Raw genomic sequence first — 14,462 nt, 5'->3', positions numbered from 1 at the left:
ATTTGAGAGGCTGAGTTTTTAATTTCCTCCATGGTTTGTGGAAATGGGGGTTTAGAAATAGCAGCAAAAATACCGACTTGGTCTTTAAATAGGTTTCTTACAGGTCAAACAAAACACTTGTCCTGACACAAAATAAGCTAAAACTTCATCCAGTTCATCCCTTCAGGGATTGAAGGTAATTTAGGAAACCAGCAAAGAACCAATATTTAAGTGGAGATGCTGAGAACATCAGGAAATCTCATTCAATGAGCATGCAACAGAAATGCTGAGCTAGGAACACCAGTTCTGAAGTGACTTTTCTCCCTTTTGAAAGACAAATGCTGGATCTGGAACATGGACCTGTCTCTCAGACATGGAATAGCTCCAGAAGTTATTTTTATGCCTGCTTTGCATTGCAGAAACAAGGGAGAAGGATCCAATGGAGACTGAAAACTTCATTCTGTATCACCACAGCTTAACTTAATCATGTCTCAGGCACTGATAAATGTGTCAATAAGCATTTGGAGAAATAACTGGTATCCAGGGAATTTATCTTGGTTATAGGAGTTTCAGCTGAATAGGTCAGATTTGTTAACATTTTAATTTACACAAATCTGCATTCCAAATATTGCTCTTCGTCTCCTTTTCCTAACGACAAGGAAATGTCAGCAGCAACCCCAAATTCACTCCTTTAATAGCTTCCACAAGTTTTCAGGAAAAACAAACAAAAACAAAAAAACCAGTCTGTGGTACAGTAATGGGGGTAGTTTAAACACAATTTTCAACTTAGATGCAATATAACTTTTGCCAATTCCAGATGTAATCCTGAAAGCAGGAGAGAGAGCTGGGAATAAGCACGCCCCGTAGCTTCAGGGCAGCCCCAGGATTGTGCCCAGAGCTGGTTGTTCTGCCTTGATCCCAGTGTCCCCTGCCCACCCTTGTACTCAGCCTGGGACACTCAGCACCAGATTTCCACACACAATGTGCCAGCTGTGATTTCCTGGACCCTGTGCACAAGGGAACTCACACGAAGCACATGGTTCCCCTGCAAGTTTTTAAAATACTCCAGATGCAATGAGAGAAGCAATAAAAGAGATTCTGCCTTATCCTTTCCCCCTAATTATCACCTGCCTCTCTTCTGAGCTGATTTGCCGAGATTAAAACCTCTCTCCCACCAAGTTATCCCAATCTGTGTTTCTGAAATTAATATAAACCGACGACCTTTCTCTGCCCATAAAGCCCAGCATCCAAATGCTGGCCCCCACTGATGTCAGGGGGGCAGTAACAGTTCTTTCATTTCCATAAAATCAGCGTTTTCCTGCCAGAATTCCAATTTCTTCTCTGAGCACTCTGCTACCATCCCCTGGGGGCTGCCAGCAATCTCTCCAGCACTTGTTTCTCCTCTTGCACTGCAGGCCTGCCGCAGGCTCCAGCACTGCCTGGGATCATCCACCTGCTTAAGATTCAGCCAACTTCCCAGCTCTTGGAATAAAAGGAGCAGGGAAAGGTCAAATCCACCCCAGGTTGTGCTTGCAGAGTCTGCCACATCAGGTGGGAAGGAGCAGGTGCTGGAGTTTCACCTGCTCCCCCAGCTCTGCTTCCCATCCTCACACCTGGAAAGCTCTCGGCTCTCCTGACCTTCTCCTTGGAAAGCTGCTCCACACAGCGTGTCCGCCCTGGGCCAGCTCACCCTGAAACGGTGCTGAGGGTGAGCCCTGTGCTGCTCCCAGCCATCCCCATCCCATCGCATCCCATCGCATCCCATCCCATCCCATCCTGAACACCTGGTGAGACAGCGTCACACTCACCTCCCTGTCGAGGCCAGCAGCCACGGTGACGATGTCCCCAGTCTCGCTGTTGATGGTGAACATGTTCTGGGAGGGGCTCTGGGGGGTCTGGGTGACGATCCTGTACCTCACCATCCCGTTGGCCGTGGTGGCGTCGTCCGCGTCGTTCGCCGTCACCGTCATCACGTAGGTCCCTGGAACGAGGCAAGAGGAGTTAGCAGGGACACCTCACTGCAGAGCAGACTGCGGCCCCACTGACCTGGGGGCATGCATTTTGTTCAGAAATGCTGTGGAATAGACAGCTCGCTTCAATCCAGGCAGGCAAGGCGAGGATTATGGAAATAGCAACACTGCTGAGATGGATGATCTGGAAGGATGCTGATTACACGTAACTGGTAGACAGAGAGAAGTTATGTGAGGGTATCTATGATTAACTTCTAATTCTTTCAGTGATTGTAAGTCTTAGGGCAGCATTTTTTGTCCTGCAATTTTCACAGATTCTCACAGGAGATTTTTTTTCCGATCCAATCACTGCATTCACATGCATTCAGAAGCAGAATTTAATAGTGGAAAGCCCATCAGACTTCTCAGCAGCTTCAGGACACCATCAACATGCCCATGCCCAGTGCAGGAAGCAACTGCCTGCTGCTTCCTGTTCTCCAGTTCTTGGAGAAACATCCACCTTTCTTGTCCCTCCAGGATTAAAAAATCCATTTCTGCAGAGCAAATACAACAGCTGCTGCCCAGCAGGACAGAAAATCAATGATTTGGTATGTGTGGCCAGTGATGTATTGAATTGTTGGTTTGTTTCTTGCTAATCATCAGTGTCTTCATTTGCCTTGCAAAAAACAATCCCTACATTCTCGATACTGTCGGAGTGCACTGATGCACTGACAGGCTCATTAGCACTGGAGTTTGGCAGCAGGGTGTTCTGCTAAAGTGGGAAATTATCATTATGAGCGTAAAAGATGTTACTTGATTGGATGGACTCCTGCAGCTGCTTGGTCCTGTGACCCCCAGAGCTCACAGGGCCCAGCTCTACACTTGTTGTATTGGTGGGAGGGAATGAGTAGAAGGGCAGGCACACACTGCTCACACAAGGCAATCTGCAACAGTGGATGAGTATAATGATATGAGACCTGAGAAGAGGAGTGGGAGGCAAAGAGAGACAGCAAAACCAGACATAACCTCGTTTGTGAACACCAAACCCAACAGCATCCATGAAAAGAGGGAAGGGGCCACTCCAACACTGCGCATTTGGGAAGTCTGAGCAACAGACCAACTTATGAGCCTGCCATGCTGGAGAGATGCAAGGTGGTCCCAGCAAGAACCTGAGCTGACCTGAGATGGAGCCACACGTGGCTTTACAAAAAGAGCTGAGTTAGATGTGAACCATGGGCAAACTTGAGGCCATGTGGCTGCATCAGCATCGTGCTGTGTCTCCTCTGCACACCCAGCCTGGCCACGCTGGGAGCCACCACACTCCCAGGTCAGGAACACCAGAGAGCTGCAGAGCTTGGATCTGTTTGCAGAAGACTTGAAAAACACCCCATGCTCTACATGGCTGTGGCATTTGGTACCTTAGCCAAGTGTCTTTAAGCCACTCAGCACACAGGAAATCCCCCCAGCACCTCTGGAAAACCAGTGTTTCTCAGTATTAGAAGAAGTGTAGAAGAAGTTTGTATTTTTGCACTTGTGTGAAGTGCTTTGCTGCTCTTCCATCTGCCTCAATCAGGCTCTTTTTGTTCTCGGTGGTGATACATATATTCCTGTGAGTTTTCTTAGTTCAATAAGAATTATAGATTAAAAAATAAATGAATGTGTAAAGCAAATCTTAATGATGAATACATTCCTGTTTTTCTGCAATAATCCTGATTCACATTTGTGAAATGAAAACAAACTATTCAACAACTTTAACATTCTCCCGATCAATAAACTTCAGAAGACGGAAGGAACACTGAATTGAAACAAGGCTGTGCAAGCAACAAATTTTCTCTATTTTCTCTACAAGCATTCGTTTTTTTGCTCTTTTGCAAAACCAGTTATCACGAGACAGCTGATACAAACAACAAAACCAACCCTTAGATAACTACAGGGAAAATGTACAGGAGAAATTTAAATAGGAAATATGCTGAATGAGATGTTTGATTTGGAATCTATGTTATCTTAATGCATTCAATACTGAAAATATCTCTGAACAGAATGTCAAAACCTGGGGCTAATGAAAACAGAAGCGGAAGAGGAAAACAGAATCTATTTTAGGACATGTGCAGTCTTAGGATGTATTCCAAAAAACAGGTGGTATTTCATGATGCACTTCCAGCTCAAAAAAACAGCTCTGAAAGTCATTTGGACTTCCAGGTTCAGACAAGGGCACCCCACAATTGTGGTCCCTCCTCATGTGGGATGTCTCAGACTGTACTGTAAATTCCAAAATTACCCAGCACATGCATGAAATGGTGGATTCCCAACTTGGCAGGGGAACCTGCTGGGCTGCAGCTCTGGTGGCAGGGGGTGAGGGACAGCAGCTGTACTGTGGATGGAGAGCACAGGTCTCCTTCACTCTTTCTCTGCCCCTTTTGCTCCTTTCCTGCAGTGCAGCACTGGACTAAGCACATCTGCTCTTGAGAGAAAGGACTATTTCAGCAGCATTTGACCTGCATCTCCATAAAGGGAGATGGGGCTGGACAATGTCTCTGAAGTCATGAACTGAGCACCAGGGAGCTGTATTTCAAGAGGCAATCTGCTCCCTATCTCCTATCTTTAATTTCCATTATGAAACCCAACCACAGAGAAAATAAAGAGAGGAACTTGGCATTAATTACTATCTTGTAACTTAATAAAAGGCCCTCTGCAAAGGGCCCTGTGTGGCTGCAGCACACATGGAGCTGCAGCAGCTGCTTCCTTCCTGGCTCTCCCTGGGGCTGTCTGTCTGTCTGTCTGACCACAGTCTGCTAAACTGGCTGCAAATTGCTTCTCCCTCACCACAGTGTGGGCAGGGCTGATATCTCCTCTCCCTTTCCTGTGTACACTTTTCCCACCTGGCAGTGCTGACCGACAGCACCTCCTGCTCCCCATGCTGAGGGCACCATCCCTAGGGATGGCTCCTGAGGGATCAGCCTGTGTAACCCACGCCCCTGCCATGTTCCACTTGGCTTGCTTTGCATTTAGCCTGTCTTTAAGCAAGATTTATCCTCCAGGTACCTGCGTGCTGCAGTGAATGACACAAACATAGATCTGTGCACAAGAGTATTCCACAGAGCGATGTGGATACACACAGATAAAGTGTCTGACATCCTCTGGGTGCTGTATAAACTCTTGCTCTGTGCTCAGACGGTTGGTGATGATTTACCTGCAATGAAGTAAATAATGCCATGCTTCTATGTCCTTTACATGGAGATACATCTTCATGTACTTTATATTAAAATAAAGGCAATATATCCCTGTATCTAGCCCCTAATAGTACACAAATTAGGCAAATATACAGTGGCAGAGAGCACAGCTCTAACACACATGAGGATTGAAGGTGGTATTGTTTGGCTTTAAGTGAGAAAGTACTGCCTCCCTAATCTGGCCCACAGGATGTGTGTCTTGTGTGGAAATCAAAGTATTAACCACACCATATTTACAGCTCTATATCCTACCCAAACAGAGGCTAGGAGCAATTACTACAGACCAGAAACACTGAGAAAACTCCTCCAGGTCACACTCAAGACCCTCAATCTGTACTCTGTCAATTTTGCATCAGATCCTGCTGGTGGTGATGAAGCTCCAAGAGCAGGTTAAACCAGTGTAAACAGGGCAGGAGGGACTTTCTGCTTTCAGTGCCTGAGAAAAGAATCACCTTAACTTTCCTGCTCTCCAGGACTTGCTCTCAAGCACACTGACAACATTAAATGAATGCATAAAGTGCCCAAACTCAGAAATTTGCCCCATTCTGTGCAGTGTATCACAGGATGAATACCCAGTGCAGATATAACTGATATATATCTGATATAACTGCATTAAACTACACACCTGGCCTGACTCAGGTATGTAACCTATTGAAAGAAAACCATTTCTCATCAAATAAGGCACATGGTATGTTAAATACAATACCAAACCTAGTACATCATGTCAATATTAAATCAAATTTGCTGCATGTTGAACAGCTCTTCTGAGCAGCAGACTGAATTACCATGCACAGCTAGTGATGACAAGATTACTGTGCATTAGCCTTCATTAACTAACGTGCAGAGTTCATATATCACCTGAGTTAAAATTAATGGATGGCATGACGAAGGAGATCTATCAATAAAAGGCAAGACCTCCAGAATCTGTAACTTCCCAATGCATTCCCTTTGATTTCCCACAGACTGTAACCTCCCAGATGTTATTTTGTCAAATGAGATGGTTTTTTTTCTAACCATGGATAAGACACATGAGAGAAATGCTTGAAAGCAAACCTTATGGAAAATATTCCCATTGGATTAATTAAAGTTTCTACAGGATAGGCAAAAAAAAAAATGCCTTACAGAACCTGGGGGAATGGAAACAAAGGGAGATAATTTATACCTGTACATTCAGTTTTGTTTGTCAATTTTAAAATGAATTGCATCCCCTTGCAAAAGACTGCAAAGAGATTTTGCTAGATTCACCATATCTCATTCCATCTGTACACACTAAGGAAAAAGAAAAGCAGAACAAGAGAGATAGCTGCCCTGAGCATGAGTAAGCAGATAAGCACAGTCATAAACAAATGTCCCCCTCAAATCACTCTGGAATCTGAGAATCAGCCCAGTTCTTTGTAGCCCAGACAATCCCAAAGCATGCTGAGGGCTGCTAATTCCCCTCACGTTGTCTGCAATCTCTGCTCTCCCATCTATGCAACTTCATTTCTCCATAAAGACGGAGCTTTCATGAGTTTAAGGCACACAAAAAATATTTTGGCACAGTTGTGCTCCTGAAGTCTTTATTACAATTGCTTTATAATTGCCATTTTTCTAAGCTGGTTTGATATCCATTAGTTAGATTTAATGCATGTTAAAATAAAGAGCTAATGGGCACTTACCAGGAAGCCAACAAAACATAAAAATCAAAACTCCTTTCACTTTGCCCTTTATCCCACATGTCACTGCAAAACCACATAATCCTCTCAGTCTTCTCCTATGATATAAACAGAAAGCACTAAAAATTCACCCACTTTTTACTGATAATGCTGTTTCTCTATCCAGCTTTATCTTACAGTTTATGTTTTTAAATGGCTGGTAAATGGCTGCAGAATCATTAAAGGTTGGTTAACCTTCTCAGTCTAATTTTGACCTACAAGATACTTAATTTAATCATTCCCCCATAGAAAAGGACGGGATCATTATGTGCAGACATGTGGTGCTAGCTATGTTACATTAGATCTTCATTAACCCAAGTTAATAATGGCTTTGTACTAATGGAAACTTCCCCTTACTCCTCATTTTTTCCCCCTAAATTGGAAAGCTCACTTAGTGAATCCTCTGCATCCAATGCTAGATAGACAAGATAGTAAGAGTTGTGGGAAGATTAAATACTGAAGAACAGCGTAAAATTTACATTTCCTAAAAGCAAAATTTTCCACTCAGAACAGTTTCCTGATAATCATTTCCTTCCCCACAGAGGATGGGAAACTCATGCCACTACTCATAACTGGCACACTTCACTCTTTCGGTGATTTAACTCATTGCAAGATCTCAGGGACAGAAACACACACAAGGAAAAGCAAAAGCATCAAAACCAAATTCCAACGACAAGTAAGATGGGATCCTGAAAAAGTCCTCAGAGTACAACTGAACTTTCTGTAATGTTAAAGACTAAAGCATTTCCTCTAACAAACCTGCATCCTCAATGAAAAAATATTAAATGTATTCAATGGGTGCTGTGAAACAATTTCACACACTCACTGTTAAGGGTTTCAAATTAAATTGGGGAGCTGACCCAGCAATGGTGCTGAGTGGAGTCACAGAGGTGAACAGGAAAATGGACAAGACATCAGGATGTCAGAAGTGAGTGCAAGTACTGCAGGTGTAATAAATTGCAAACATACTTAAATTAAACTGCATCCCACATGCTCTGGATAAAAAAAATGAAACAGGAGCAGCACTTTCCTTCCGAATTATATTCTTTCCGTTGTAACTGATAGCTACTGTCATTCTCCTTCACCATAATTTTTGTAATCATTGGCAAATTTTGACCTTTCAAGCAGCTAACCTAATTCATAACGGATGCCACTTCCTAATTAGCAGAGACATTGGATTTTCAGCTTCAGACAGGGCAAGAGCCAGCCTAATGAGAATAAAGAGAGCGAGCAGGTCTGGAGAGACAACAGAGAGAGCTGAAGAGGCTGCTGTCACCCAGGACGGAAATCAGAGCCCCTGATTGTTAAAAATGGAACAAATACCTCCGGAGAGCCAAGGAGCAGATGCACTGACTGCAGCACACACGTGGCCCTGGCCAGATTTGGAGATCACTCCCCTCCAGCAGCCTGCAGCTCACTGAGACCCCTTTACCCACCAGAGAAATCCCACCAGTCAAACATCAGGGTGGGCAAAGGCACATCCAGCTGCATAAACCCACCAGGTTCAGCTTGGCTGAGCTCCTGCACATACATCCACTCGATTTCCAGGGCGAATTTAAAGAAGGAGGAAAGCATGGCTACTGAGGACAAGAGATCCTGAACATCCCCATGGAACTGTGCTGAACACCCAGGTCTGATGCTGCACTGAAGGCATGTGTGACTCCAGAAATCAGAAATCAGGCAGCCCCAGCTGCACACAACCTGACACTGAACACATCCTCTGCAAGGCTGCAATCCAATTCCTGAATTTTGACACTAGAATACAATACAATAAAAAGTGGCGTAATATAATATAAATGTTATTATATAAATCATAGTATTCTATTTGTAACTGCTGGTGAAAAGGAGGCAGAGTGTAGGCTATTACAGTGTTCAGCTGTAACTCCCTCCTACATTGGTGTCAGACCATGATTTCCACATTCTTTCCTTTACATCAACATGGCCTTCTTTTTTTTTTTTTCTTTTTTTTTTTTGAGGGAAAACCCACCAGTCTTGGGATTTGCATTTTTTCTCACTTACAGACCTATAATTCACTTCCTTGCTCTTGGGACTGGATGCTTCTGAAAAGGAAATTAAGAGCACAGATTTCATAACCACTCACCTTGAAAGAAAATGGAAAGAACTACCACATGAGTCTGCAGAAAAACAATTTCTTACCTTAAAATTGTGCTTGGCTGAGCAAAAGAACTTGAAAAAGAATATTGTGTATCCTAAGTCTGTGTATAATGTGTGAGAGAATAAGAATCAGGTTGGACAAAGCCATTTTTAATAGCATATAAAGTGCAAGGATAAGAGCAACACCTGCCCTGGGTGCAGAAGATGGCACTGCCATAGGGGAATATATTCAAGCTTGAGATGGATCCAGAAGTAATGCACCCAACCTGTGAATACCTCTGGGATGAATGGAAGAATCCACTGAGTCCTACTCTGACCCTCTGGAATATTTTACCTGTGCATGATCTCTCTGGAACATTCAGCATTTGCATTATTTTAAGTTTCTAGTACTACAAACCAGAATGTGTGGCAGCCCCATCCATGAATCTGCTCAGGTGCTGTCTTGAACTGGGACCTTCCTAAAGAAGAGTTCTAAAATTAACTTACCTCCAAGCTGGAAGAAACATATTGAATGTTTTGACTGTGAGCAGTGCTATGGCATTTTTGGAATGGGTTGCAGTGGCAGGAAGAAGGATTCACTGTGTGTCCTATTAATTTTTTAAAATTAAACATCATCTCTTCAGATTTCAGGCCCTGCCAGCCAGCTACACCTGCTCTGTTCCTCCACTGAACAAACACCCAGGCACACCAGGCATCTCCTCATGAACTGCACTGCCAGGCTGGAAAAGAGGAACCAGACACAACTGCAGAATCCAAATTCTCCCCATGAATATATATACAAATGCAACTATATGCCTTAAAAGATTAATTTCACATGCTTTAAATTGCAGTTTAATTTGAAAACTAATTCAGCCTCATAATTGGCTTTCTGTTCAAATCACTGAGGCTAAAGATTTAAATTCTTAATATTCAGATGACTTTCGAGTTTCTGGCCCCATCTGTGCATTAGTCCATGGTGTTAATCTCTGAGGGAATCTCTGCTGGCATAGAAATAAAATAAACAAACTGGGACACTAGTAGAATAATCAGCTTTTAAAATCCTTGGGTTTTTTATATACTGTTTATTTTTTATGAGATTTCTTTAACTCGATTTGCCACATATAGATTTGGCTCCCAGCTATTTCATTTTTCACGTGGCATGTTATCAACAATTATTCTACCAGAGTTCCATGGACTCAGGAGGAGAAAGAGAAATTTTAAATTACAACATTTCTCATGTAAGAAATACTAATATTCCTTTATTTTGGAGGACTGTCTATACTCAGAACTCTTTTACATCACTCCTAAGAAGGGTGGTAGGAGAAAACACAGATCCAGGAGAATGAAGGGGCTGGATAGAGTTTAAAAGAAGTCACTTGGACTTGTGCTATTGACTTGAAAGGGACCAAGATGCATCCAGAGAGTTAGTGAAGTGGAAAGGATAAATGGGAATGGAAAAGGCCAGTCTGACAGGAACAAATTGTTTTGGAGAGATGAGTTAATTTTTGACAATCTTTCTGTTAGAACAAAATAGATACAACCCAGAGCAAAGCACTCAAGTCGCTGCAGAGCATTTCACATTGACCTTTTCAGAACTGAACACTTCAGTTAAGTGAGACATCCACATCCTTCCACGAGGAAGGGTCTGCTGTGGTTATGGCGAAACTAAGCTTCTGCAGAGAAGCTTATTCAACTGACTTCCTTCTCCACCCCACTACTGTTTTGTGATTTAATTCCCTTTCTTCCTTCATATTTAAGCATTTTCATGCCATCTTATTAAGTATTTTAAAACTCTAAGAGTTTCTCCAGAAAGAGCCCTCCCCAAGGACACTGCTGGCATCCTGCACAGCCAGCAGTACAAGTCTAGGGGCTTGGGCTCACAGAGGGGAATATCCCACTGCAAACCCCAGATCCTTCCTGCTTTAAGGAGCTGCTGTGATGCAGCTGGGAGGTGTGGGCATGGAAAAGGCAGCAGAATCCCTGCAGGGCAGGCAGTGCTGGGCAGCCCAGCCCTGCACCCATCCCGCTGTGTCAGCGCTGCTCCAGGAGAGCTCTGCTGATTAAGGCTGCCAGAGGGAGCAGGGGAATTTCAGCCCCAGCTTGCAGCTGCATTTTTAAAACTTGGCTGTGTGTTCTTCACACAGAGGCAAAGTTCAAAGAGCTAGAACATTATTCAACATGAGTAAAATACGGTCTTTTAAGATACACTTTGAAACAGTGGCGTCAAATCAAAACAACGCGTGCAGGGGGAGAGGGAGGAAGAAAGATGGTCCTGTGGAAAAGGAAATCCTGCATCACTACTCCTGTTCTGCATTTTTGGAAGGGCCTGCTTTTACACATTTTAAATTGCCCAGCCACTTGACCTGAGGCTAGATAAGCTAGAAATGCATTAAACTGTTCTTCCAGAGAGCATCAGAAAAGCAAAGAGATGTAATTCAGTTTAAGAGCCAGCACATCTGAGGGTGTCCAGGGGCCAGTTCTCACTACAGAGAACTTCACCAAGAGTGAGCTCCTGATTTCAGGAACACTATGCTGTGGCTCAAGACACTATTTCAATTAAGTTATTATAATCTTAGCCAGCAACAACAACCTATTATAATTAATAATACTTGATGATTTCTCTTCTATTCCTGTCAAGGGTTGCTTCAAGGTGACTTGCAGAGAGCAAGCTCCTGGGGAACCCAGGCTGAGTGCTCTGCAGGCTGGGAAGCCCCTTCACTTAAACCCCATCAGACTGTCTAATGAGTCTCTTCACATCACTGCCAATTCTTCCAGTTCTTGGACAATTTTGTGTATCTGTATTCCAGGCTACAGCAAACTTGCTCCTGCGGGAGGCTGAGTGCCCAGCAGTGTCACACCGAGCTGCAGGCTGGAGCACTCCTCCTTCTGCATTCCCTTTCCTTGCTTCACTCCACCCTCTTTTGGCTTGTTCACTGTTTAGTCAGTAGGTCACATCTCACTTGGCCACCCTCCATCCCTGCCAGGCTCGGGGATGAGGCCACACACTCTGTTCCAGGTCAGCACAGCCCGGCCCCAAGCAGGGACCAGCATCCTGCGGAGGGACAGCCCTGCTGGGCACACACAGCCCTGCTGGGCACACACAGCCCTGCCTCTGCTCCATCCCGGACCCTGGGAGTGCTGGACAGCTCCTCAGGGCCCTTTCCTGCTCACTGACACAGAATCTGCTCTATTGATCCCACTGGAGCCTTACCAGGGCTCTCCCTGCAGCTCAAGATCACTGTGCCCTGCTCAGCCTCTGCTCAACAGCACATTTGTGATGATCTTGCTCTGCAAAATTTCCATGGGTAGAGCTCAAGCTCCATATAGCCTTTTTTATCTGGGCTTTTTTCTTATTAAATCTGGGCAAAATTCCGACTGACTTCAAACAGCCACTGGCTGCTCATTCTAGCTGCCCTCAGAGCCAGCATTTATTTGGGATACTCTGATATCTCTCATCAGAGGTGTGCAAAATTAAGAACATTGCAGATACTGTCGTAATCAAGTAATCCTGCATTTTTAATCACAGCCATTATAAATGGGCATATGGAAGATGTGAGAAATAACAATTGCACAGGATATCCAGGGAAGCATTTTCAGTCCTCAGGCATAGTTCAGCAGCACTGAGCAGAGGAAAATGAATGCTGAACTCCTGTAACATATAACAAGATTTTTTGGTTTGCTTGAAGCATGGATATTCACACATATGCAGATATATTTTTATAGATGCATATACATCTCTAACTTACTGTTGAATCAGTACTGAACAAATTTTGCTGTTACCTCAAAGAATATGCAGTGTCTTTCATTTCTCAACCGCTGCCAGAAATAATCACAAATTCTGGTAACGTATTTCTTCTCTTGCAAAGGCTGGTGTGGTACCTCCTTAGTTGTTACAATATTCTGAGGCATCTTCAACTAATAAAAAGTTTCTAAATATTTGCAAGATCTTCCCTTAGCTAAATACATTGTCTACACTTGTCTCTGCACAAAAGAGGGACACATAATTTTGAGGAAAAAGAGGAGCTTGCAGATATTCCCTTTAACTCCATGACCTCTCTATCACTTTCTCAAAGGCACAAGATCATGTTTCTTGCCAAGCACACAGAATGAGGGCCTCCAATACCCAAATTCCTAGGAGGCTCAACAAAAGCAAGGAAGAGAAATTCAATACTAATATAAACCTTTAAAAGAATACCGATTAAACAGGAGAGAGAGGGAAAAAACCCCTGACAAATACATCAAAGACAAATGTAATTGCTTTTGAATAAAAACAGATTGCTTTCTACCTTCCTGCCTTAAAGGCAAGCACTCCAGCCTGGGACAGAGAATACCAAAAAACACTGCTAGAAGCAGAGGCACAAGTATTTTGTAGGCAAATTATCCTGTTCTATTTAATAGCTCAAAGGCTTATCTGGATTTCAGACAAGAAGAGGATGCAATTTACTGCTTCTCTGACAGATGAACAGAGCTAGTTAAAACATTTGGGAACACTTTGAATATTGATCTGTCCTCGAATAAGATGTAAGAAATTTGATTTGCTATGGAAATGTTGTATCAATCTTCAAACCTTTATATGCCCCAGAGTGGCCTTCAAATGAAAGCTGGAAAAATTCTCTGGGAAGATGCCATCAGAGCTGTCAGCTCAGGGACTTCTCACCAAGCAGGACCAGGACTTTGAAGCTGGGACATCACCACCCAAAGGAATCAGAAGGGGAGCTGTACCTACTCTTTGCTCAGCAATAATGTCACGTTCTGTCCCCACCACGTGCCCGTCCCTCTCAGTGCTGGAAGACAATCAATCAGGGCTGTGAATCACCTTGTTAAAAGCAGTGCCCACCGGAGACTTCCCTGTCACACCTCCGGCAGCAGAGCCGCTGTGATAAATGTTTGCTGACACAAACCAAAGTCACGGGGTATTTAACCCCTCAGCTGGCAAACAACCAAGGAGAGAAGCCAGGAAAAAAAAACTCCCTCTGATTTCAGGAGGCTTCCAATTGTACAGGTGACAAAGAACAAAGAGTGGATACAGTAATTTTAGTTATGCTCAGCAATGAGCTAAACCAACGCTGCTCCCATATTGGGAACTGCAGGGTTACACTTAAATAACAAATCAACAGTGCAGTTGGAAATAGAACATTAAAGACCTTTACAGCTCTGTTTCTTCCAAGCATATAAATGTGCTCATGTAAAAATCATCAGTTTTTCCCATACAGCTTACACCCTCACTGATTTTTCACCCATAAATTTCCTGTAATTCAACTTCAGGTTTTCCCCCATTTTTACCCTCTGTTAGAATAGTCTGTGGAGACAGAGGATGAGCCTGCAATTTCAATGTCAATATTCCCACTTCTGCAGGTTTCCATCAGGTCCCATGTAAAAAAGTGTTTTCTTGAGACAGAGCCTTCTTTGGAGTCTGACTGGATGCCAGATATTGAGTTGGCAAATGACTGAATTAAATATCAAGGAGGAGGATATTGAGCATTTGAGACACAGGGTCAGGGAAAGGCCACTGCCAG

General features: G+C 43.6%; 1 protein-coding gene across 2 annotated transcripts in view; it reads right to left on the bottom strand.

Annotated features, from left to right (window-relative positions):
- CDH4 (cadherin 4) overlaps positions 1-14,462 on the bottom strand; it is a 412,119-nt gene that overhangs the window by 71,361 nt on the left and 326,296 nt on the right. For both annotated transcript variants that reach the window (XM_064729703.1, XM_064729704.1), the window contains one exon: positions 1,788-1,960. In XM_064729703.1, the coding sequence (XP_064585773.1) occupies positions 1,788-1,960 (173 nt within the window). The remainder of the gene's footprint in view (positions 1-1,787; positions 1,961-14,462) is intronic.

Source organism: Zonotrichia leucophrys, chromosome 20, assembly GCF_028769735.1.
Source record: "Zonotrichia leucophrys gambelii isolate GWCS_2022_RI chromosome 20, RI_Zleu_2.0, whole genome shotgun sequence".
Lineage (NCBI taxonomy): Eukaryota > Metazoa > Chordata > Aves > Passeriformes > Passerellidae > Zonotrichia > Zonotrichia leucophrys.
The sequence above is the reverse complement of the archived record's forward strand: the minus strand, read 5'-3'. Positions and strand labels throughout refer to the sequence as shown.